Genomic DNA, 25,486 nt, shown 5'->3' on the forward strand with positions numbered 1-25,486 from the left:
TTAATGTGAGAAATTAGAGGGCACAGAAGTGGCTATGTTAATGTGAGGGATTAGCATGATGTTCATGTGAGAAATTAGAGGGCACGGAAGTGGCTATGTTAATGTGAGGGATTAGCATGATGTTCATGTGAGAAATTAGAGGGCACGGAAGTGGCTCTATTAATGTGAGGGATTAGCATGATGTTCATGTGAGAAATTAGAGGGCACAGAAGTGGCTATGTTAATGTGAGGGATTAGCATGATGTTCATGTGAGAAATTAGAGGGCACGGAAGTGGCTCTGTTAATGTGAGGGATTAGCGTGATGTTAATGTGAGAAATTAGAGGGCACAGAAGTGGCTCTGTTAATGTGAGGGATTAGCGTGATGTTAATGTGAGAAATTAGAGGGCACGGAAGTGGCTCTGTTAATGTGAGGGATTAGCATGATGTTCATGTGTGAAATTAGAGGGCACGGAAGTGGCTCTGTTAATGTGAGGGATTAGCATGTTAATGTGAGAAATTAGAGGGCACGGAAGTGCCTATGTTAATGTGAGGGATTAGCGTGATGTTCATGTGAGAAATTAGAGGGCACGGAAGCAGCTATGTTAATGTGAGGGATTAGCGTGATGTTCATGTGAGAAAGTAGAGGGCACGGAAGCGGCTATGTTAATGTGAGGGATTAGCGTGATGTTCATGTGAGAAATTAGAGGGCACGGAAGTGGCTCTGTTAATGTGAGGGATTAGCGTGATGTTAATGTGAGAAATTAGAGGGCACGGAAGTGGCTCTGTTAATGTGAGGGATTAGCATGATGTTCATGTGAGAAATTAGAGGGCACGGAAGTGGCTCTGTTACAGTGAGGGATTAGCGTGATGTTAATGTGAGAAATTAGAGGGCACGAAAGTGGCTCTGTTAATGTGCGGGATTGGCATGATGTTAATGTGGGAAATTAGAGGGCACGGAAGTGGCTATGTTAATGTGAGAGATGAGCATGATGTTCATGTGGGAAATTAGAGGGCACGGAAGTGGCTATGTTAATATTCTTGGTTCTTTCGGTAAAGTCACGTTGAAGGGAAACAATAAAATATATATAAAACAATAAAATTCTCACGACGTTTCGACTGCAACACAAGCATTCATCATCATGTGTTGCAGTCAAAACGTCGTGAGAATTTTGTTGTTTTATGTATATTTTATTATTTTATTGTTTCCCTTCAACGTGACTTTACCGAAAGAACCAAGAATATGAATCAATGCAGTCACGAAGGCTATGTTAATGTCGAGGAGGCCGCTCTCCTATCTTACAGTTACAGTGCTAATTTTTCACATTAACATCACTAGCCCCGGCCACTTCTTTATGACCCTTGGGCTACACCCATTTCAAACCTTTTAAAACAGTCTGCCTCACCAGCAGACCAATGCTTTCCCAACTGATGATGGACGCTTGTGTTGCGCCCGAAACTTCGTGATTTGTTTTTATTTTTCTACCTACGTGATGACTTTACCGAAAGAACCAAAGCGCATGGATTTCTGCGGTGTATAAAAGCTTCAAATCGAGATTAATATTGGTCGCGAAAGGCCTGCTACTACTACTAACGCGTTGAACTGTTGCGACATTATGCGTCCGCATTCACGCGGCAGACGCAACCTCAGTGACGGGGGGGGGGAGGGTGGCGGTCGTTCGGGCTCTCCAATCACGCCTCTCTGGGTCTCCCAAGCAAAGTGCCGTGAACATGCGAGCCACGGTGGCCGTCGTACTGCGATGGGTTTGAGGCGGTGTTCTCTTCTGCCACCTCCATTTTAATACAACAACAACAACGACGAGAACGTGAGAGTGCATCTTGTGACGGCATCGCTGAGCACGTTGCACGTCGTGGTGGTGGTGGTGGTGCGTTGGCAGCAGCGGCGCACAAACTCTTTGAGTTTTCTGTGCTCCGATGGAGGGGCCCTTTGCCCGATAAGTTGGCTGTCATTTATTGTTTCTTTCTTCTTCTAAGGCCACACGGGTGTTGCCTGCGAGCGTGTTGCGTTGCTGTGGGTGTGTGTCTGTGTGTGTATGTGTGTGTGTCGGTCAACCCATGGCACCTGGGTCTGTCCCGTGACCTCCTGCCAGCTTGGCGTTGGACACTTCACGTGGCCTTAAATTGCACTTAGCCTGGCACAAGCGCCGTGGTGACGTCACCGCGATTTCGTGGCGAATGGCGGTGGGTGTTGTTGTTGTTGTGTGCGCGAGAGACCAGATCTGTACAATGATGTTCGGCGCAAGCTCTTGGGGGGTGCGTTTTTACATTTTAGCAGCAGGAGAATACGGGCAGTGTGCCCGTGGGTTCTACGATGCACTGAACTCGTCAGTTTAAGTTTATTTGTTCTGATTTTATGCCTTGAACAGTTGCGCGGGAGCTGAGTCGCTCTTGTGGAATGTAGCCCGCCCGCCCGCCCGCCCTCCCGTGTGTGTGGGTAGAATTATTTTGGTTAGAATTTTCGTTTTTTAGCCCCCCCAATCCCCAGTGGTATTCGACTCGTGCATTTGGGGTCGTGCCACGAGACGGTGTGAAAGAAGTTCAACATATATGTCTCTGATTAGCACGGTTGGCTACGTAGGGTGTGAAAAAAGTTCAATATACGGTAAAACCTTGGATTGCGAGCATAAATCGTTCCGGAAACGTGTTTGTAATCCAAAGCACTCGTATATCAAAACACTCGTGTATCAGTTGTGATCACGTGACGCTCGGCAGACAAAGCGTACACGTACACTGCTCGTATTGCAAGAAACCTCGCTCGTTTATCAAATTAATATTTATTAAAAATTTTGCTCGTCTTCCAAAACACTCGCAGACCAAGTTACTCGCAATCCAGGGTTTTACTGTACATACCTACGATTGGCACGGTTGGCTACGTAGGGTGTGAAGAAAGTTGTACATACATACATGGCTGATGGTAGTGGTGACGGTGGTGGTGATGATGATGATGGAGATTCTGGCCGGCTGTGTCGTGACTTCCACTGACACCGACCCTGTTCGCGATGCGCTCCAGATTTTCCGCACCGACCTCATCAGCGCCATGAAGCTGCCAGACTCCGGATCCTTAGTGCCGGGTCAGTTTTATCTGCTCGCCGACCCCTGGAGACCAGAGTGGGAGCGTGGAGTCCAGGTGCCGGTTTGTCCAGAATCCATCCCAGTACCCAGCTTCAGGTGAGGGCTGCTTATAACACAGCTCATGTTTTCACCGCTCGACACAGCCAATTAATTAGCCAGCTTTGCCACGTAAGCAACACGTGCCAATTCTTTACTAGTACAGCACTAACCGGTTGTGTGTTGGAGAGTAAACCCACAACACTTACAGCTCGAGTACGACGTTTCGCCAGTAATAACAACCCAGCCATCATCAGCCGGACAGCCTGGCGATGGCAGGAGTGCAAGGTACACGACAGGCAACACAAATCGCCCCAATGAACACGCAAATTCAAAACGAAACCATCCCCATCCTACCAGGCAAAGCGGCCCCCCTTGAGGTATTAACTAATTTTGTAGAAGCAACCAGGCCATCGCAAGTCATAGCTCGACTAAGTCGCCGTAAGACCGGCGCAGGCGCCGAACATTTCATTGTGATGTTTGAATAATTTTAGTAATTATTATAATGATTGTTTCCTTTATTTTCTCCGTCCAGGATTCTGAACCACGGTTGGTGCAGCGATCACTCGGAGGAGCCTCTGCCTCCGGCCCACCTCTCCGACCCCGACCCCGACGTGGTCAGGACCCCGGCCAGAGGTCACAACCCCGGGGAAGAGGCCACTCAGTACGACCTCGACGACGTGGACGTCAGCTGGCTCCGAGCCGCCAACAACGAGATGACAAAAATGGGTCAGTGGCTCGCCGCGCGGGGGGGGGGGGGTGGGGGGGGGCGGTCAGAGGTCTTGAGCTGGCACCGTCGCACTCCAAATGGAACCCATTGGGGCTCCCCTGCGAGGTATCCGCTCGGGGCTCCCGCGCGGCCACGTTGCATCACCCCGTGTGCCAGACAGCGGGAGCCCACGGCAGGACGTGCACGTGCACAACGCACACGTGCATAACGTGCGCGTGCGTTGTGCACGTTGATTACCCTATAAAAACCCAACCGGTAATGGACACCCATTGTAATTTATATGAATACATGAACCCCACCCCCTCCCCCTGGCCTTCGCACTCAATTGGCATTTACCCCTCAGTTTAAGACCAAGACAGGAGGACGATGTCTCCGCAACTCTGGCTGTCGCCTGACGACGCTCGTTGTAGTTACCGGCGAAATGTCACGATACCCGAATTGTAAATGTTGTCGGGGGTTTGCTCTCCAACGCGCGCACACATACATACCGGGCGTGCGCGCTGAACTAGTGACGCAAGCTTGCCAATTGGCTGTGTCGGGTGGTGGCGGGTTTAACGACACATTTGTATTCACGCGATTTATCCCAAAAACCTCTGCTATGGATAACATTGGTCCGCGTAAAGCGTACTGGTTGAACTGCGGAAGCATCTTTTGCGGAACTACGTTTTGAGATGCCTTCAAGTCAAGAGAGATGGAATCTGATGAGCTATAAAGATTTTTTTCACAGATGTCCAGTTGGGACACGGGGTCAGAACGTGAACAACAAACAATATAAAAACACGATAGGAGTGCAAAGTATAGGAACAGTAAGCACATTGCTTAATAGAATATACAAATAAAAATAAATGAAAATGTTCTTACCAGGTACAGCCCACTGAGCTATTGGCTTCTTTTTCAGAAGCGACCTGGCCGCAAATAACAGCTCAACGGAGTTGCTCATCGCTTGGAAATGTTTTGCAGCAAAATAATCTAAACGCATCTTCCTGTCCATCCACTAAAGATGCGCACTTTCCCGCATGTCCCCTTACAGATAAGTGTTAATTGTAAGGCAGTCACGCCGACATTTCTGTAAGTCTCTGAATTGCGTGCCGGCCTTCATAGGTGCTCGCTAACAGCACTTGCCCCAACAGTCTGTTAAGGTTATACGGGGGATCTTGGTCATTTTTTTGTTTGTTGCTGTAACTTTCTGACACGGTGCCCCGAACTGGACACATGTGAAACAAGAGCTTCATAGCTCACCGGATGCCTCCTCCAGCACAATTAAAAGATTCTGATTCCGAACTGGCTGAGAGACCGTCAACTCCGCTGCGCTCGGGAACTCGGTTTTAATCACGGGCGGCGGTTGAAACCTGGGTTCGAACCCAGGTCCTCAGAGGTGCCGGCCCTGCGCCCTTGACCTCTGACGAGCCAGCAGGCCTCCTCTCGGCTGCTTAATGTGCACGAGGAAAAAAAAACGGGTGTCCGTCCGATGGGGAGTTAATAATTGAAAAACAAAGAATCTGCGCACGCCGCGTTTTTTTTCATGATTCTCTAGCTAGCTTTGTTGTTATTGTTGTATCGATTGCCTGACTCTTTTATCTTTGAACCTTAAGCATTGCAACTGTTTTGTATTAGAAATTTACCATTCGGGCACTGTGAAGGATTTAAGCATTTGCACATAATGGTAACTTTTATTTTACCAGGTAAGGCCCCACTGAGCTTACGTAGCTCTTTGTCAGAAGCGACCTGGTCATCACAGAATGGTATAGCCCAACGAAATGGACGTATCATCACGTGGAAAGTTAAAGCAGCCTAATACTCTAAACGCGCGATAGTTTATTCTAAACGTGGAGTGAAAAACCGGAGGACCCGGAGAAAAATCCACGCGACCACGGGGAGAGAGAGCCAGACACGCAATCTCCAAATATACAGCAGCAGGCGTCAGGGTTGGGATCGGACCCACGACCTCCTGCATACCAGGCGAGGTCGTAGATTAAATACCCCAGCGTTTGAAAGCGCCTTACGTGCCAATCTCATCTCAATTATTCCAGTCCCTGGCTGTAGTTTTCTCCATGGTTGGCTACGTGCGGTGCGAAAGAAGTTCAACGTACACGCACGCACGCACGCAAACACACACACGAGGTTCCCGGCAGTCCAACTCTTTAACGGCACGCTTTGTGAACCGGCGAAATTGTTTTCACGTGCCATTTACAGAGACCTCTGACATCTTGTTTCCAATGTGAGACACATGGCACGGCGACCATTTTTTTTTGAAGTGGCAAAGACAGGAAGGGGGGGGTGTTGGGGAGGGGGCTGTATGCGGTGGAGTTCTTTTGGTGCGATTGTTCTGCGTTATTTCTTTTAACTTAAAATCAGTGGGTTATTTTTTTCTCTCTCTCTTTTCTTCTGGTCAACAAGAAGGCTCAAGACTCTGCTGAAACGCCACGGTGGCTAGAAGATGTTAACTACCTTGCCTGGTATACAGGAGTCGTGGGTTCGATCCCGACCCTTATGATGCCTGCTGTATATTTAGAGTTTGCGTGTCTCTGGCTCTCATCATCATCACGGTGGCTAGGAGATGTTAACTACCTCGCCTGGTGTTCAGGAGGTCGTGGGTTCGATTTCGCCCCTAAACCCTCTATATTTATAGTTTGTGGTGTCTCTCTCCCCAGTTTAACACGTAGGCTTTCGCGATCCCGTGGCCGCGTGGATTTTTCTCTGGGTCCACCGTTTTTTTTCCCCTCCACATTCAGGATCAACATGCGTTTAGAGTGTTTGGCTGCTATAAATCTGCACACGATGATGATGATGATGATAAGCCACATTGTTGAGCTATCATTTGTGATTGCCAGGTCGATGCGAACAAAAGAGCCATATAGCTCAGTAGGCCTTACCTGGTAAAACAAAACAAAAAATAAACATTCGATAGTCTAGTTCAATAACTCGAAGTGACCAGGTGCCTTGGCTCGGTCAGTTCGTGCGCTCGTTCGATGTTGACGATGCCGACGATGTCGCTAGGACTGCCGCCGGTGCGCGAGCGCTCGCTGGAGGCGGCGCTGTCACGGCTGGAGAGGCGCTGCGCCGACTCGGCTCTGCGGGCGCTCAGCACCGAGGCGGCGCTGGGCATCGAGTTCGACGCGGACGTGGTGTGCGACGTGTGCCGCTCCCCGCACGCCGAGGACGGCAACGAGATGGTGTTTTGCGACAAGTGCGACGTGTGCGTCCACCAGGTACGCGGCGCGGCCGCCGGGCTGGCCCGGGCCTGGGGGGGCTCGGTGCGGAGGGCTCGGTGCGGAGGCCTCGGTGCGGAGGCCTCGGTGCGGAGGCCTCGGTGCTGAGGCCTCGGTGCTGAGGCCTCGGTGCGGAGGCCCTGGGTGTTGGTGGCCGTTGAGGAGCAATGGTGCTGGAGTTGAACATGAATCCTACATCTTTGCTCTGGTTGGCCTGTGAAGTCTGCGTGCTAGCGAGCGTGTCCACGTGTGAGCGAGAGTGAGCGAGAGTGAGCGAGAGTGCTAGCGAGCGTGTCCACGTGTGAGCGAGAGTGAGCGAGAGTGCTAGCGAGCGTGTCCACGTGTGAGCGAGTGTGAGCGTGGTGGGGGGAGCGGTGGCACAGTGGTCCGCGCTGCGCTACGAACCCTGCGGCTAGAATTCGATTCCCGCTCACGGCCAACACCGGCGACGATTATCTGAACCGGTCCCGGGCCTCCCCGAGGTCGACTCAGCCTCAAATGAGTACCTGGTGCGGTGTGTAGTAAACATCGCCACTGGGGAGACAAAGGCGGCCGGGCATGGTGCTGGCCACCCACCCCTCGTGTGCCATGCCGGCGTGCTCGCTTGCCTCCACAGTCTGTCAAGGCAATACGGGGCATCTTGGTGCATATGTAACTGTGTGTGTGCGTGTCCGCCGATGAGTGTGCGTGTGCGTGTGTACCTGTGCGTGCGTGTACGCGTGTACGCGTGCGCGCCAGGCTCTGCGTACGCACCTATGCTCGTGTGTGGGCGCGCGCCCGCGCGCACGTACCGATATCCAATCGGCATCCGCCCGTGCGCGTGCGCGTGATCACCTACGCTTGCGCGCGCGTCTGTGCAAATCCCCGCCCGCTGACCGCGCTGTTGCGTGTGCGTGCGCGCGCACCCAGGCTTGCTACGGCATCGCGTGCGTGCCCGCGGGGAGCTGGTTGTGCCGCGTGTGCGACCGCGGGGTGGCCGCCCCCCGCTGCCAGCTGTGCCCCCGGCGAGACGGCGCCATGAAGCCGACGCGCGGCGGAGGGAAGTGGGCGCACGTCAGCTGCGCCCTCTGGATCCCCGAGGTGAGAGGCGACGACGACGCGACGGGGGAGAATTTGCGCCGACGGGCTCCTCGCCGCTCGGCGACGAGATGTCGACCGGTTTTTTTTATTTTTGGTTTTATTTTACCGGGTGAGGCCCCGCTCGGCGGCGTGGCTCTTTTTTTTTTTTGCGGACGCGACCCGGCCGTCGCGAACGATAGCGCAGTGGAACGGCGGCTCATCAGCATAATCATCATCATCATCACGTGGACATTCACACAGCTGTCCCACCCATACGGTTTACCCCGTATTCTCCTACAGGGAAATTGAGTTTTCAGGTCCGTTCGGCGTACGGACGTTTCAATACGGGCAAAAAAAAACGTTTTGATTTTCTATTCGTGTTTCTCCCTTGTGATGGGACTTTGTTGGATGAATGTTGAGATTTATAAGGGGCACGGGGTAACCAGTAAGGTCTCTGAATTGGTCTGTAATAAGGTAGGGCGCTGATAAGGGGTTGACAGGTTTGCATTAATAGCAGGAGCCAAGTTACTGTGAAACGCGTGACGCCGATTCTCGTCGCGTCAGGGTAAAACCGGACGCGACGGCCGATGGGAGGCGCGCGTCGGTGACGCGTCGGTGACGCCACGGGCTCACCGCGTCGCACCGACTGCCGTGACGCGGTGAACGCAGCGCCGTTAACCCCACCCCGGACGAGCTCCGAGACAGACTCGAGAGGCCATTTTTGGCGACGGAAAATTGTTGTTTTGCCTTGTGGGGCCCTGTTTTTTGAGAGGCCCAGGCCGCTCCTTTCACCCTCCCCCCCACCTCTGAAAGACCCCGGGGGGCGGGGGGGGGCGGCGGGGGAATCAAGAAGTGAAGTTGACGGGAACCACGGCAGTAGCGGGAGAAGAGCGATTGGGAGGCGAGTGGCCGTCAGTTCGCGAGTCCAGCGATTGGAGCGAATCGGCGAGGGACGCCCGTCAAACGCGACCCTTTTAACGAGCTATGCAGTAGAACTCCTCTTAACGACCACGCCTATTAACGACTAATCGCCTAACGACGGGCCTCCATCGAGCCCAATGCGTAGTGTATAGTGTAGTTTATTGTAGTGTAGTGTATAGTAGTGTAGTGTTTAGTAGTGTATAGTGTATTGTGTAGTAGTGTAGCGTATAGTATGTGTAGTGTTTAGTAGTGTAGTGTATAGTGTAGTTTATAGTAGTGTATAGTAGTGTAGTGTATAGTAGTGTAGTGTATAGTAGTGTATATTAGTGTAGTGTGTAGTAGTGCAGTGTTTAGTAGTGTAGTATATAGTAGCGTAGTGTATAGTGTAGTTTCTAGTAGTGTAGTGTATAGTAGTGTAGTTTATAGTAGTGTATATTAGTGTAGTGTATAGTAGTGTATAGTAGTGTCGTCTATAGTGTAGTGTATAGTAGTGTAGTATATAGTAGTGTCGTGTATAATATTGTAGTGTATAGTAGTGTAGTGTATAGTAGTGTAGTGTATAGTCGTGTAGTTTATAGTAGCGTAGTGTATAGTAATATAGTGTATAGTAGTGTAGTGTATAGTAGTGTAGTGTATAATGTAGTGTATAGTAGTGTAGTGTATAGTGTAGTGTATAGTATTATAGTGTATATAAATTATAGCTCAACGAAGTGGCTTATCGACATGTGGAAATGTATAGCAGCAGCCAAATTCTCTGAACGCGTGAAGTTGATTCTCAATGTGGACGGAAAAAAACTGAGTATCCGGAGAAAAATCGACCCCATCGCAGTAAAAGAAATACGCCAACTCCAAATATACAGCAGGCGTCGGGGTCGTGATGGAACCCACGACCTCCTGCATACCAGGCACGCTGGTGGGATCTTAACTACCTCGCCTGAGTTGCAGGAGGTCGTGATTTCGATCCCCACCGTGACACCTGTATATTTGGAGTTTGCATGTTTCTCTCCCCGTGGATTTTTCTCCCATGTCCTCCGCCATTCACGGCACAGCTCGGCATCTGCGGTGGAAACGCAACCGCCTGTTGCCTCCTATGCCGCGCTTAGCTGGCTCAGCTTGGATGTGCCAGCGTCTCCACGCGTGTGTGTGTGTGTGCGTGCGTGCGTGTGTGCGTGCGTGCGCGTGTGTGTAGTGGGGAGTGGTAGTGTAGTAGCGGTCAGCGCACTGCGCTACGAACCCGGCGGCCCGAGTTCGATTCCGTTCCAACAAACACCAGCGATAGTAATTATCTGAACCGGTCCTGGGCCTCCCCTAGGTCGACTCAGCCTCAAATCAGTACCTGGTGCGGAGACAAAGGCGGCCGGGCGTGGCGCTGGCCACCCACCCCCCCCCCCCCCCTCGTGGACCATTCCGGCCTTCATTGGTGCTCTCCACCAGCACTTACCCCGACAGTCCGTCAAGGCCACACGGGGGTGTGAGCTTTGTCTTTGTGTGTTTGTGATTGTGTGTGCACGACGGCGCAGGTGAGCATCGGGTGCCCTGAGAAGATGGAGCCGATCACGCGCCTCTCACTCATCCCCCCAACACGCTGGGCTCTCCTCTGCTGCCTCTGTCACGAGCGCACGGGCGCCTGCATCCAGGTAGCGGCGCTTTCCGCTCGCTTCGACCGCTTCCCCCGCACGCCTCCCCGGGACTTTGCCTCTCCGCGCTTCCGTCTGCGCTTCCGTCTGCGCTTCCGCATATTGCCGCCTGCGCCGTGTGCTTCCGTAAAACTTCGCCAAAGCCTTAATTTGCTCCTCCATGCTACTTCTGTGCGCTTCTGCGTACCCAACCACTCGCCCACACACTCACCCACTCACCCCCCGCACCTCCGATCAGCACGGTTGGCTACGTGCCGTGCGAAAGAAGTTCAACGTGTATACGGATACACTCACCCAACCACTCGCCACACACTCACCCCTCACCTCCGATCAGCACGGTTGGCTACGTGCGGTGCGAATGAAGTTCAACGTACACACATACGCAGATAATGAGCTAGTGCACAGGAAGTGACATAGAGGCATCGCTGCACCGTGAGTGGTGGCTACCACAGCGTGTGCAGCCCCTCTCATTAATTGGCCAACTTTCCCGTGGACTTCACTCATTGATTCCTCCATTCACGTTGGGGACTCGGGGCTACCTGACCGCTTCGTCTCGTCAACAACAACAACTCTCACCCATTCACTCGCCCACACTCAACCAAGCAAGCACCCCACCAAATCACTCGGCCAAAATGAAAGACAAAGATCCCCCGTATAGCCTGAACAGACTGTTGGGGCAAGCGCTGTTAGCGAGCACCTATAAAGGCCGGCACGGCACACGAGGGGGTGGGTGGCCAGCACCATGCCCGGCCGCCTTTGTCTCCCCAGTGGCGATGTTTACACACCGCACCAGATACTCATTTGAGGCTGAATCGACCTAGGGGGAGGCCCAGGACCGGTTCAGATAATCTTCACTGATGTTGGCCGTGAGCGGGAATCGAACCCGGGTCGCCGGGTTCGTAGCGCAGCGTAGCGCTAACCGCTACACCACCGGCAGCACGCACATACATACGCACACGCACACGCACACACCCCATGCACACACATACACACACGCACACATCCCATGCTTACACACGCACACACCCCATGCATGCACACATCCACGCACACACAAAGACACGCACACACACACACGTGCTTTTCGTTACTCGTGACTCAACTCGTCCCATCTGAAGGACCGTCTGGCGATAGCTCAACGCCCACGGTGTCCATGTGTGTGCCGTGTGTGTGTGTGCGTGCGTGGCGTTTGTGTGCGCGTGGGGAGTGATGTGGTGCGTTTTGCCGAGCGTCCCTACACCGCGAACCTGCCCAGCCCCAGTTCGACTCCCAGCCACGGTTGGCGACGCGGTGCATCGCAGCAGTGACGGCTCACTCACGCGCGTGCAATCGGGGCCTCCCCTAGGTGGACTCGGCCGAAAGCCAAGTCCACGCCTAAACGGTCGCTTAACGCGTTAAACGAATCGCCTCACTCTTTGGGCGTCTCTGCAACGGGTTGCAACGGGTTGCAACGGGTTGCGGAGTGGGAGAGCGGACCTGTTGCAGCAACGCTGGCTCATCGCGTGGACGTCTGCGAACCGCCATCGGTCGATACGGTCCTGGAGGCGCGGCGCTATTGCCTGCTCGATTAGATTGCACATAGACACAACACTACCCATAGACTCAACACTGCCCATAGACTCAACACTGCCCATAGACTCAACACTGCCCATAGACTCAACACTGCCCATAGACTCAACACTGCCCATAGACTCAACACTGCCCATAGACTCAACACTACCCCATAGACACAGCACTGCCCATAGACTCAACACTGCCCATAGACTCAACACTGCCCATAGACTCAACACTGCCCATAGACACAACACTGCCCATAGACTCAACACTGCCCATAGACTCAACACTACCCCATAGACTCAACACTACCCCATAGACTCAACACTGCCCATAGACTCAACACTGCCCATAGACTCAACACTGCCCATAGACTCAACACTGCCCATAGACACAACACTACCCATAGACTCAACACTGCCCATAGACTTAACACTGCCCATAGACTCAACACTGCCCATAGACTCAACACTGCCAATAGACACAACACTACCCATAGACTCAACACTGCCCATAGACTCAACACTGCCCATAGACTCAACACTGCCCATAGACACAACACTGCCCATAGACTCAACACTGCCCATAGACTCAACACTGCCCATAGACTAACACTACCCATAGACTAACACTACCCATAGACTAACACTATCCATAAACTCAACACTATCCCATAGACTCAACACTGCCCATAGACTAACACTACCCATAGACTAACACTACCCATAGACTAACACTACCCATAGACTCAACACTGCCCATAGACTAACACTGCCCATAGACTAACACTGCCCATAGAATAACACTGCCCATAGACTCAACACTACCCATAGACTCAACACTGCCCATAGACTCAACACTGCCCATAGACTCAACACTGCCCATAGACTAACACTACCCATAGACTAACACTACCCATAGACTAACACTACCCATAGACTCAACACTGCCCATAGACTAACACTGCCCATAGACTAACACTGCCCATAGACTAACACTGCCCATAGACTAACACTGCCCATAGACTCAACACTGCCCATAGACTCAACACTGCCCATAGACTCAACACTGCACCTCCGATTGGCACGGTTGGCTACGTACAAAAGAAGTTTATCATCACAACCCTCGGTTTAACGGACCAAAAGGGGGGGGGGGAAGGGGGTGTCCGTAGAATCCGATTGTCTTTTAACGGCCAAATGACTAATTTTGAGCACTAAATCAACACCCTAGCATGCGCAAACTACTTGCGGATAGTTCAGTCATGATAACCATCAAATATTGTAAAGCTCTTCATAGTAAAAAATCAACACAGTGAGAGTAATAGTAGTTTAATGACACCCATACATTTCGGTGTATTCGTAGTGTCTTAAATACATCCTAACTCTGCATTCGTGATTTGAGCGGAGGGTTTACATGTAAAGCCTTTGTGTCGCAACGCTGCGCATTCTGATAAAACTGTCCCAAGCAATCACCTTCGTTGTGATGTAATGTGTGCACGACACTGCCCTGTGAAATCATTTTTAAGCATCAAAGTACCCTAAATGTATTGCCCAAATTAATTTTACACTCATGATAAAGGTTGTTGGGTGAGATCGCTTAAGTATAAATGTGTTGTAACTCTCCACCGATGTGTGTGCGTGCCTGTGGTGTGAGCGTGTCTGTGGTGTGCGCGTGTCTGTGGTGTGAGCGTGTCTGTGGTATGCGCGTGTCTATGGTGTGTGCGTGTCTGTGGTGTGCGCGTGTCTGTGGTGTGCGCGTGTCTGTGGTGTGAGCGTGTCTGTGGTGTGCGCGTGTCTGTGGTGTGAGCGTGTCTGTGGTGTGCGCGTGTCTATGGTGTGCGCATGTCTGTGGTGTGCACGTGTCTGTGGTGTGTGTGGGAGTGCGTGTGTTTCTGCGTGCGTGCCTGTACGTGTGTGTGTTTGTCTTTGTGTGTCTGTGTGTGCGTGTCTGTGTGCACGTGTCTGTGTGCACGTGTCTGTGTGCATCCCTGTGTGTGTGTTCGCGTGCCTGTACGTGTGTGTGTGTATATGACCCTGTGCGTGTGTGTGTGTATTTGACCCTGTGCGTGTGTGTGTGTATATGACCCTGTGTGCGTGCGTGTGTATATGACCCTGTGCGTGTGTGTGTGTATATGACCCTGTGCGTGTGTGTGTGTATTTGACCCTGTGCGTGTGTGTGTGTATATGACCCTGTGCGTGTGTGTGTGTATTTGACCCTGTGCGTGTGTGTGTGTATATGACCCTGTGTACGTGTGTGTGTGTATATGACCCTGTGTGTGTGTGTGTATTTGACCCTGTGTGCGTGTGTATGTGTATTTGACCCTGTGTGTGTGTGTGTATTTGACCCTGTGTGCGAGTGTGTGTATATGACCCTGTGTGCGTGTGTGTATTTGACCCTGTGTGTGTGTGTATTTTACCCTGTGTGCGTGTGTGTGTATATGACCCTGTGTGTGTGTGTGTATATGACCCTGTGTGTGTGCGTGTGTATATGACCCTGTGTGTGTGCGTGTGTATTTGACCCTGTGTGCGTGTGTGTGTGTATATGACCCTGTGTGTGTGTGTGTATATGACCCTGGGCGTGTGTGTGTGTATATGACCCTGTGTGTGTGTGTATATGACCCTGTGTGTGTGTGTATTTGACCCTGTGTGCGTGTGTGTGTATATGACCCTGTGTGTGTGTGTGTATATGACCCTGTGTGCGTGTGTGTGTGTATTTGACCCTGTGTGTGCGTGTATTTGACCCTGTGTGCGTGTGTGTGTGTATATGACCCTGGGCGTGTGTGTGTATATGACCCTGTGTGTGTGTGTGTATATGACCCTGTGTGTGTGTGTGTGTGTATTTGACCCTGTGTGCGTGTGTGTATATGACCCTGTGTGTGTGTGTATTTGACCCTGTGTGTGTGTATATGACCCTGTACGTGTGTGTGTGTATATGACCCTGTGTGTGTGTGTATTTGACCCTGTGTGTGTGTGTATTTGACCCTGTGTGTGTGTGTGTATTTGACCCTGTGTGTGTGTGTGTGTATATGACCCTGTACGTGTGTGTGTGTATATGACCCTGTGTGTGTGTGTATTTGACCCTGTGTGTGTGTGTGTATATGACCCTGTACGTGTGTGTGTGTATTTGACCCTGTGTGTGTGTGTATATGACCCTGTGTGTGTGTGTATATGACCCTGTGTGTGTGTGTATATGACCCTGTGTGTGTGTGTGTGTATATGACCCTGTGTGTGTGTATATGACCCTGTGTGTGTGTGTGTATATGACCCTGTGTGTGTGTGTGTGTATATGACCCTGTGTGTGTGTGTATTTCACCCTGTGTGTGTGTGTGTGTATATGACCCTGTGTGTGTGTGTATTTGACCCTGTGTGTGTGTGTGTGTATTTGACCCTGTGTGTGTGTGTGTATATGACCCTGTGTGTGTGTGTATTTGACCCTGTGTGCGTGTGTGTGTATATGACCCTGTGTGTGTGCGTGTGTATATGACCCTGTGTGTGTGTGTGTATTTGACCCTGTACGTGTGTGTGTGTATTTGACCCTGTGTGTGTGTATATGACCCTGTGTGTGTGTGTATTTGACCCTGTGTGTGTGTATTTGACCCTGTGTGTGTGTGTGTATTTGACCCTGTGTGTGTGTGTGTGTATATGACCCTGTGCGTGTGTGTGTATATGACCCTGTGTGTGTGTGTGTGTATTTGACCCTGTGTGTGTGTGTGTATATGACCCTGTGTGTGTGTGTATTTGACCCTGTGTGCGTGCGTGCGTGTATTTGACCCTGTGTGTGTGTATATTTGACCCTGTGTGTGTGTGTGTGTATATGACCCTGTGTGTGTGTGTGTGTGTATTTGACCCTGTGTGTGTGTGTGTATGACCCTGTACGTGTGTGTGTGTATTTGACCCTGTGTGTGTGTGTGTGTATTTGACCCTGTGTGTGTGTGTGTATATGACCCTGTGTGTGTGTGTATTTGACCCTGTGTGTGTGTGTGTGTATTTGACCCTGTGTGTGTGTGTGTATTTGACCCTGTGTGTGTGTGTATATGACCCTGTGTGTGTGTGTATTTGACCCTGTGTGTGTGTGTGTGTATTTGACCCTGTGTGTGTGTGTGTATATGACCCTGTGTGTGTGTATTTGACCCTGTGTGTGTGTGTGTGTATTTGACCCTGTGTGTGTGTATTTGACCCTGTGTGTGTGTGTGTGTATATGACCCTGTGTGTGTGTGTATATGACCCTGTGTGTGTGTGTGTGTATATGACCCTGTGTGTGTGTGTATTTGACCCTGTGTGTGTGTGTGTATATGACCCTGTGTGTGTGTGTATTTGACCCTGTGTGTGTGTGTATTTGACCCTGTGTGTGTGTGTGTGTATATGACCCTGTGTGTGTGTGTGTATATGACCCTGTGTGTGTGTATTTGACCCTGTGTGTGTGTGTGTATTTGACCCTGTGTGTGTGTGTGTGTATTTGACCCTGTGTGTGTGTATATGACCCTGTGTGTGTGTGTATATGACCCTGTGTGTGTATTTCACCCTGTGTGTGTGTATATGACCCTGTGTGTGTGTATTTCACCCTGTGTGTGTGTGTGTATATGACCCTGTGTGTGTGTGTATTTCACCCTGTGTGTGTGTGTGTATTTCACCCTGTGTGTGTGTATTTGACCCTGTGTGTGTGTGTATGACCCTGTGTGTGTGTATTTCACCCTGTGTGTGTGTGTATATGACCCTGTGTGTGTGTGTATTTCACCCTGTGTGTGTGTGTGTATTTCACCCTGTGTGTGTGTATTTCACCCTGTGTGTGTGTGTGTGTATTTCACCCTGTGTGTGTGTATTTCACCCTGTGTGTGTGTGTGTATTTCACCCTGTGTGTGTGTGTATTTCACCCTGTGTGTGTGTATTTCACCCTGTGTGTGTGTGTATTTCACCCTGTGTGTGTGTGTGTATTTCACCCTGTGTGTGTGTGTGTGTATATGACCCTGTGTGTGTGTGTGTGTGTATATGACCCTGTGTGTGTGTGTATTTCACCCTGTGTGTGTGTGTGTGTATTTCACCCTGTGTGTGTGTGTGTATATGACCCTGTGTGTGTGTGTGTGTATATGACCCTGTGTGTGTGTGTGTGTGTATTTGACCCTGTGTGTGTGTGTATTTCACCCTGTGTGTGTGTATTTGACCCTGTGTGTGTGTGTATTTCACCCTGTGTGTGTGTTTGTGTATATGACCCTGTGTGTGTGTGTGTATTTGACCCTGTGTGTGTGTATATGACCCTGTGTGTGTGTATTTCACCCTGTGTGTGTGTGTGTGTATTTGACCCTGTGTGTGTGTGTATTTCACCCTGTGTGTGTGTGTATTTCACCCTGTGTGTGTGTGTGTGTATTTCACCCTGTGTGTGTGTGTATATGACCCTGTGTGTGTGTGTGTATTTCACCCTGTGTGTGTGTGTATTTCACCCTGTGTGTGTGTGTGTGTATTTCACCCTGTGTGTGTATTTCACCCTGTGTGTGTGTGTGTGTATTTCACCCTGTGTGTGTGTATTTCACCCTGTGTGTGTGTATTTCACCCTGTGTGTGTGTATTTCACCCTGTGTGTGTGTGTGTATTTCACCCTGTGTGTGTGTGTGTATATGACCCTGTGTGTGTGTGTGTGTATATGACCCTGTGTGTGTGTGTGTGTGTATTTCACCCTGTGTGTGTGTGTGTGTATTTCACCCTGTGTGTGTGTGTGTGTGTATATGACCTTGTGTGTGTGTGTGTATATGACCCTGTGTGTGTGTGTGTGTATTTGACCCTGTGTGTGTGTGTATTTCACCCTGTGTGTGTGTATTTGACCCTGTGTGTGTGTGTATTTCACCCTGTGTGTGTGTGTGTGTATATGACCCTGTGTGTGTGTGTATTTCACCCTGTGTGTGTGTGTGTATATGACCCTGTGTGTGTGTGTGTGTATATGACCCTGTGTGTGTGTGTATTTCACCCTGTGTGTGTGTGTGTGTATATGACCCTGTGTGTGTGTGTATTTGACCCTGTGTGTGTGTGTGTGTATTTGACCCTGTGTGTGTGTGTGTATATGACCCTGTGTGTGTGTGTATTTGACCCTGTGTGCGTGTGTGTGTATATGACCCTGTGTGTGTGCGTGTGTATATGACCCTGTGTGTGTGTGTATTTGACCCTGTGTGTGTGTGTGTATTTGACCCCTGTACGGTGTGTGTGTGTATTTGACCCTGTGTGTGTGTATATGACCCTGTAGTGTGTGTGTGTATTTGACCCTGTGTGTGTGTGTATATGACCCTGTGTGTGTGTGTGTAATTTGACCCTGTGTGTGTGTGTGTATATGACCCTGTGCGTGTGTGTGTATATGACCCTGTGTGTGTGTGTGTGTGTATTTGACCCTGTGTGTGTGTGTATATGACCCTGTGTGTGTGTGTATTTCACCCTGTGTGCGTGGTTGTGTATATGACCCTGTGTGTGTGTATATTTGACCCTGTGTGTGTGTGTGTGTGTATTTGACCCTGTGTGTGTGTTGTATTTGACCCTGTGTGTGTGTGTGTATGACCTGTGTGTGTGTGTATTTCACCCTGTGTGTGTGTGTGTATTTGACCCTGTGTGTGTGTGTGTGTGTATATGACCCTGTGTGTGTGTGTATTGACCCTGTGTGTGTGTGTGTGTATTTGACCATGTGTGTGTGTGTGTGTATTTGACCCTGTGTGTGTGTGTATATCACCCTGTGTGTGTGTGTATTTGACCCTGTGTGTTTGACCCTGTGTGTGTATTTGACCCTGTGTGTGTGTGTGTATATGACCCTGTGTGTGTGTGTATTTACCCTGTGTGGTGTGTGTGTATTTGACCGTGTGTGTGTTGTGTATTTCACCCTGTGTGTGTGTGTGTATTTGACCCTGTGTGTGTGTATATACCCTGTGTGTGTGTGTGTATTTCACCTGTGTGTGTGTGTATTGACCCTGTGTGTGTGTGTGTGTGTATATGACCCGGTGTGTGTGTGTGTGTATTTCACCCTGTGTGTGTGTGTGTTATGACCCTGTGTGTGTATTTCACCCGTGTGTGTGTGTGTGTATTTGACCCTGTGTGTGTGTGTATTTGACCCTGTGTGTGTGTGTGTGTATATCACCCTGGTGTGTGTGTGTATTTGACCCTGTGTGTGTGTATTTCACCCTGTGTGTGTGTTAGACCCTGTGTGTGTATTTCACCTGTGTGTGTGTGTGTGTATGACCCTGTGTGGTGTGTGTATTTGACCCTGTGTGTGTGTGTATATGACCCGTGTGTGTGTGTTATTTCACCCTGTGTGTGTGTGTGTGTATTTGACCCTGTGTGTGTGTGTATCACCCTGTGTGTGTGTATTTCACCCTGTGTGTGTGTGTGTGTATATGACCCTGTGTGTGTGTGTATTTCACCCGTGTGTGTGTGTGTATTTGACCCTGTGTGTGTGTGTATTTCACCCTGTGTGTGTGTGTGTATTTGACCCTGTGTGTGTGTGTATTTCACCCTGTGTTTTCACCCTGTGTGTGTGTATTTCACCCGGTGTGTGTGTATTTTCCCCTGTGTGTGTGTGTATATGACCCTGTGTGTGTGTATTTCACCCTGGTGTGTGTGTGTGTATATGACCCTGTGTGTGTGTGTATTTCACCCTGTGTGTGTGTGTGTATTTCACCCTGTGTGTGTGTATTTGACCCTGTGTGTGTGTGTGTATTTCACCCTGTGTGTGTGTGGTATATGACCCTGTGTGTGTGTGTATTTCACCCTGTGTGTGTGTGTGTATATCACCCTGTGTGTGTGTGGTATTCACCCTGTGTGTGTGTGTGTATTTCACCCTGTGTGTTGTGTGTATTTCACCCTGTGTGTGTGTGTGTATTTGACCACTGTGTGTGTGTGTGTGTATTTGACCCTGTGTGTGTGTATTTCACCCTGTGTGTGTGTGGTATTTCACCCTGTGTGTGTGTGTGTATATGACCTGTGTGTGTGTGTGTGTGTATATGACCCTGTGTGTGTGTGTGTGTATTTGACCCTGTGTGTGTGTGTATTTGACCTGTGTTATATGACTGTGTGTGGTGTGTGTATTTCACCCTGTGTGTGTGTGTATATGACCCTGTGTGTGTGTGTGTATTTGACCCTGTGTGTGTGTGTGTGTTATTTGACCCTGTGTGTGTGTGTATTTCACCCTGTGTGTGTGTGTGTGTGTATTGACCTGTGTGTGTGTGTATATTGACCCTGTGTGTGTGTGTATTGACCTGTGTGTGTGCGTGCGTGTATATGACCCTTGTGTGGTGTGTTATTTGACCCTGTGTGTGTGTGTGTGTATTTGACCCTGTGTGTGTGTGTGTATTTCACCCTGTGTGTGTGTGTATTTGCACCCTGTGTGTGTGTGTGTGTATTTCACCCTGTGTGTGTGTATTTGACCCTGTGTGTGTGTTGTGTATATGACCCTGTGTGTGTGTGTATTTGACCCTGTGTGTGTGTGTGTGTATTTGACCCGTGTGTGTGTTGGTGTATTTCACCCTGTGTGTGTGTGTATATTTGACCCTGTGTGTGTTGTATTTGACCTGTGTGTGTGTTTGTGTGTATTTGACCCTGTGTGTGGGGTTGTATATGACCCTGTGTGTGTGTGTGTATATGACCCTGTGTGTGTGTGTGTGTATATGACCCTGTGTGTGTGTGTGTGTGTATTTCACCCGTGTGTGTGTGTGTGTATTCACCCTGTGTGTGTGTGTGTGTGTGTATATGACCCTTGTGTGTGTGTGTGTATATGACCCTGTGTGTGTGTGTGTGTATTTGACCCTGTGTGTGTGTGTGTATATCACCCTGTGTGTGTGTATTTGACCCTGTGTGTGTGTGTATTTCACCCTGTGTGTGTGTTGTGTATATGACCCTGTGTGTGTGTGTGTATTTCACCCTGTGTGTGTGTGTATATGACCCTGTGTGTGTGTGTGTGTATATGACCCTGTGTGTGTGTGTATTTCACCCTGTGTGTGTGTGTGTGTATATGACCCTGTGTGTGTATTTGACCCTGTGTGTGTGTGTGTGTATTTGACCTGTGTGTGTGTGTGTATATGACCCTGTGTGTGTGTGTGTATTTGACCCTGTGTGCGTGTGTGTGTATATGACCCTGTGTGTGTGCGTGTGTATATGACCCTGTGTGTGTGTGTATTTGACCCTGTACGTGTGTGTGTTGTATTTGACCCTGTGTGGTGTATATGACCCTGTGTGTGTGTGTGTATTTGACCTGTGTGTTGTGTGTATTTGACCCTGTGTGTGTGTGTGTATTTGACCCTGTGTGTGTGTGTGTGTATATGACCCTGTGCGTGTGTGTGTATATGACCCTGTGTGTGTGTGTGTGTGTGATTTGACCCTGTGTGTGTGTGTATATGACCCTGTGTGTGTGTGTATTTGACCCTGTGTGCGTCTGCGTGTATTTGACCCTGTGTGTGTGTATATTTGACCCTGTGTGTGTGTGTGTGTATATGACCCTGTGTGTGTGTGTGTATTTGACCCTGTGTGTGTGTGTGTATGACCCTGTACGTGTGTGTGTGTATTTGACCCTGTGTGTGTGTGTGTGTATTTGACCCTGTGTGTGTGTGTGTGTATATGACCCTGTGTGTGTGTGTATTTGACCCTGTGTGTGTGTGTGTGTATTTGACCCTGTGTGTGTGTGTGTGTGTATTTGACCCTGTGTGTGTGTGTATATGACCCTGTGTGTGTGTGTATTTGACCCTGTGTGTGTGTGTGTGTGTATTTGACCCTGTGTGTGTGTGTGTATATGACCCTGTGTGTGTGTATTTGACCCTGTGTGTGTGTGTGTGTATTTGACCCTGTGTGTGTGTATTTGACCCTGTGTGTGTGTGTGTATATGACCCTGTGTGTGTGTGTATATGACCCTGTGTGTGTGTGTGTGTATATATGACCCTGTGTGTGTGTGTATTTGACCCTGTGTGTGTGTGTGTGTGTATATGACCCTGTGTGTGTGTGTATTTGACCCTGTGTGTGTGTGTGTATTTGACCCTGTGTGTGTGTGTGTGTATATGACCCTGTGTGTGTGTGTGTATATGACCCTGTGTGTGTGTATTTGACCCTGTGTGTGTGTGTGTATTTGACCCTGTGTGTGTGTGTGTATTTGACCCTGTGTGTGTGTATATGACCCTGTGTGTGTGTGTATATGACCCTGTGTGTGTATTTCACCCTGTGTGTGTGTATATGACCCTGTGTGTGTATTTCACCCTGTGTGTGTGTGTGTATATGACCCTGTGTGTGTGTGTATTTCACCCTGTGTGTGTGTGTGTATTTCACCCTGTGTGTGTGTGTGTGTATTTGACCCTGTGTGTGTGTGTATGACCCTGTGTGTGTGTATTTCACCCTGTGTGTGTGTGTGTGTGTATATGACCCTGTGTGTGTGTGTATTTCACCCTGTGTGTGTGTGTGTGTATTTCACCCTGTGTGTGTGTGTATTTCACCCTGTGTGTGTGTGTGTGTATTTCACCCTGTGTGTGTGTATTTCACCCTGTGTGTGTGTGTATTTCACCCTGTGTGTGTGTGTGTATTTCACCCTGTGTGTGTGTATTTCACCCTGTGTGTGTGTGTATTTCACCCTGTGTGTGTGTGTGTGTATTTCACCCTGTGTGTGTGTGTGTGTATATGACCCTGTGTGTGTGTGTGTGTATATGACCCTGTGTGTGTGTGTATTTCACCCTGTGTGTGTGTGTGTGTATTTCACCCTGTGTGTGTGTGTGTATATGACCCTGTGTGTGTGTGTGTGTGTATATGACCCTGTGTGTGTGTGTGTGTATTTGACCCTGTGTGTGTGTGTATTTCACCCTGTGTGTGTGTGTATTTGACCCTGTGTGTGTGTGTATTTCACCCTGTGTGTGTGTGTTTGTGTATATGACCCTGTGTGTGTGTGTGTATTTGACCCTGTGTGTGTGTATATGACCCTGTGTGTGTGTATTTCACCCTGTGTGTGTGTGTGTGTATTTGACCCTGTGTGTGTGTGTATTTCACCCTGTGTGTGTGTGTATTTCACCCTGTGTGTGTGTGTGTATTTCACCCTGTGTGTGTGTGTATATGACCCTGTGTGTGTGTGTATTTCACCCTGTGTGTGTGTGTATTTCACCCTGTGTGTGTGTGTGTGTATTTCACCCTGTGTGTGTATTTCACCCTGTGTGTGTGTGTGTGTATTTCACCCTGTGTGTGTGTATTTCACCCTGTGTGTGTGTATTTCACCCTGTGTGTGTGTATTTCACCCTGTGTGTGTGTGTGTATTTCACCCTGTGTGTGTGTGTGTATATGACCCTGTGTGTGTGTGTGTATATGACCCTGTGTGTGTGTGTGTGTGTATTTCACCCTGTGTGTGTGTGTGTGTATTTCACCCTGTGTGTGTGTGTGTATATGACCTTGTGTGTGTGTGTGTATATGACCCTGTGTGTGTGTGTGTGTATTTGACCCTGTGTGTGTGTGTATTTCACCCTGTGTGTGTGTATTTGACCCTGTGTGTGTGTGTATTTCACCCTGTGTGTGTGTGTGTGTATATGACCCTGTGTGTGTGTGTGTATTTCACCCTGTGTGTGTGTGTATTTCACCCTGTGTGTGTGTATTTCACCCTGTGTGTGTGTGTGTATTTCACCCTGTGTGTGTGTATTTCACCCTGTGTGTGTGTGTGTATTTCACCCTGTGTGTGTGTGTATATGACCCTGTGTGTGTGTGTGTATTTCACCCTGTGTGTGTGTGTGTATATGACCCTGTGTGTGTGTATTTGACCCTGTGTGTGTGTGTGTATTTCACCCTGTGTGTGTGTGTGTGTATATGACCCTGTGTGTGTGTATTTCACCCTGTGTGTGTGTGTATTTCACCCTGTGTGTGTGTGTATTTGACCCTGTGTGTGTGTGTGTGTATATGACCCTGTGTGTGTGTATTTCACCCTGTGTGTGTGTGTATTTCACCCTGTGTGTGTGTGTGTGTGTATATGACCCTGTGTGTGTATTTGACCCTGTGTGTGTGTATTTCACCCTGTGTGTGTTTGTATTTCACCCTGTGTGTGTGTGTATATGACCCTGTGTGTGTGTATTTCACCCTGTGTGTGTGTGTGTGTATATGACCCTGTGTGTGTGTGTGTATTTCACCCTGTGTGTGTGTGTGTATTTCACCCTGTGTGTGTGTATTTCACCCTGTGTGTGTGTGTGTATTTCACCCTGTGTGTGTGTATTTCACCCTGTGTGTGTGTGTGTATTTCACCCTGTGTGTGTGTGTATATGACCCTGTGTGTGTGTGTGTATTTCACCCTGTGTGTGTGTGTGTATATGACCCTGTGTGTGTGTATTTGACCCTGTGTGTGTGTGTGTATTTCACCCTGTGTGTGTGTGTGTATATGACCCTGTGTGTGTGTATTTCACCCTGTGTGTGTGTGTATTTCACCCTGTGTGTGTGTGTATTTCACCCTGTGTGTGTGTGTGTATTTGACCCTGTGTGTGTGTGTGTATATGACCCTGTGTGTGTGTATTTCACCCTGTGTGTGTGTGTATTTCACCCTGTGTGTGTGTGTATATGACCCTGTGTGTGTATTTGACCCTGTGTGTGTGTATTTCACCCTGTGTGTGTGTGTGTATTTCACCCTGTGTGTGTGTGTATATGACCCTGTGTGTGTGTATTTCACCCTGTGTGTGTGTGTATTTGACCCTGTGTGTGTGTGTGTGTATTTCACCCTGTGTGTGTGTGTGTATATGACCCTGTGTGTGTGTGTGTATATGACCCTGTGTGTGTGTGTGTATATGACCCTGTGTGTGTGTGTATTTCACCCTGTGTGTGTGTGTGTGTATTTCACCCTGTGTGTGTGTGTATATGACCCTGTGTGTGTGTATTTGACCCTGTGTGTGTGTGTATTTGACCCTGTGTGTGTGTGTGTATTTCACCCTGTGTGTGTGTGTGTATATGACCCTGTGTGTGTGTATTTCACCCTGTGTGTGTGTGTATTTCACCCTGTGTGTGTGTGTGTATTTGACCCTGTGTGTGTGTGTGTGTATTTGACCCTGTGTGTGTGTGTGTATATGACCCTGTGTGTGTGTGTATTTCACCCTGTGTGTGTGTGTGTATTTCACCCTGTGTGTGTGTATTTGACCCTGTGTGTGTGTGTGTGTATATGACCCTGTGTGTGTATTTGACCCTGTGTGTGTGTGTATTTCACCCTGTGTGTGTGTGTGTATTTCACCCTGTGTGTGTGTGTATATGACCCTGTGTGTGTGTATTTTACCCTGTGTGTGTGTGTATTTGACCCTGTGTGTGTGTGTGTGTATTTC

General features: G+C 49.4%; 1 protein-coding gene across 8 annotated transcripts in view; it reads left to right on the forward strand.

The window, feature by feature from the left end:
• Positions 1–25,486, forward strand: part of LOC116955654 (protein Jade-1-like) — a 110,981-nt gene that overhangs the window by 68,088 nt on the left and 17,407 nt on the right. For all 8 annotated transcript variants that reach the window (XM_076053542.1, XM_076053545.1, XM_076053543.1 and 5 more), the window contains 5 exons: positions 3,010–3,167; positions 3,643–3,836; positions 6,835–7,046; positions 7,956–8,126; positions 10,547–10,663. In XM_076053542.1, coding sequence (XP_075909657.1) covers positions 3,010–3,167; positions 3,643–3,836; positions 6,835–7,046; positions 7,956–8,126; positions 10,547–10,663 — 852 coding nt within the window. The remainder of the gene's footprint in view (positions 1–3,009; positions 3,168–3,642; positions 3,837–6,834; positions 7,047–7,955; positions 8,127–10,546; positions 10,664–25,486) is intronic.

This window comes from Petromyzon marinus, chromosome 61 (assembly GCF_048934315.1).
Source record: "Petromyzon marinus isolate PM22_M1 ecotype Great Lakes invasive population chromosome 61, UKy_Petmar_22M1.pri1.0, whole genome shotgun sequence".
NCBI lineage: Eukaryota > Metazoa > Chordata > Hyperoartia > Petromyzontiformes > Petromyzontidae > Petromyzon > Petromyzon marinus.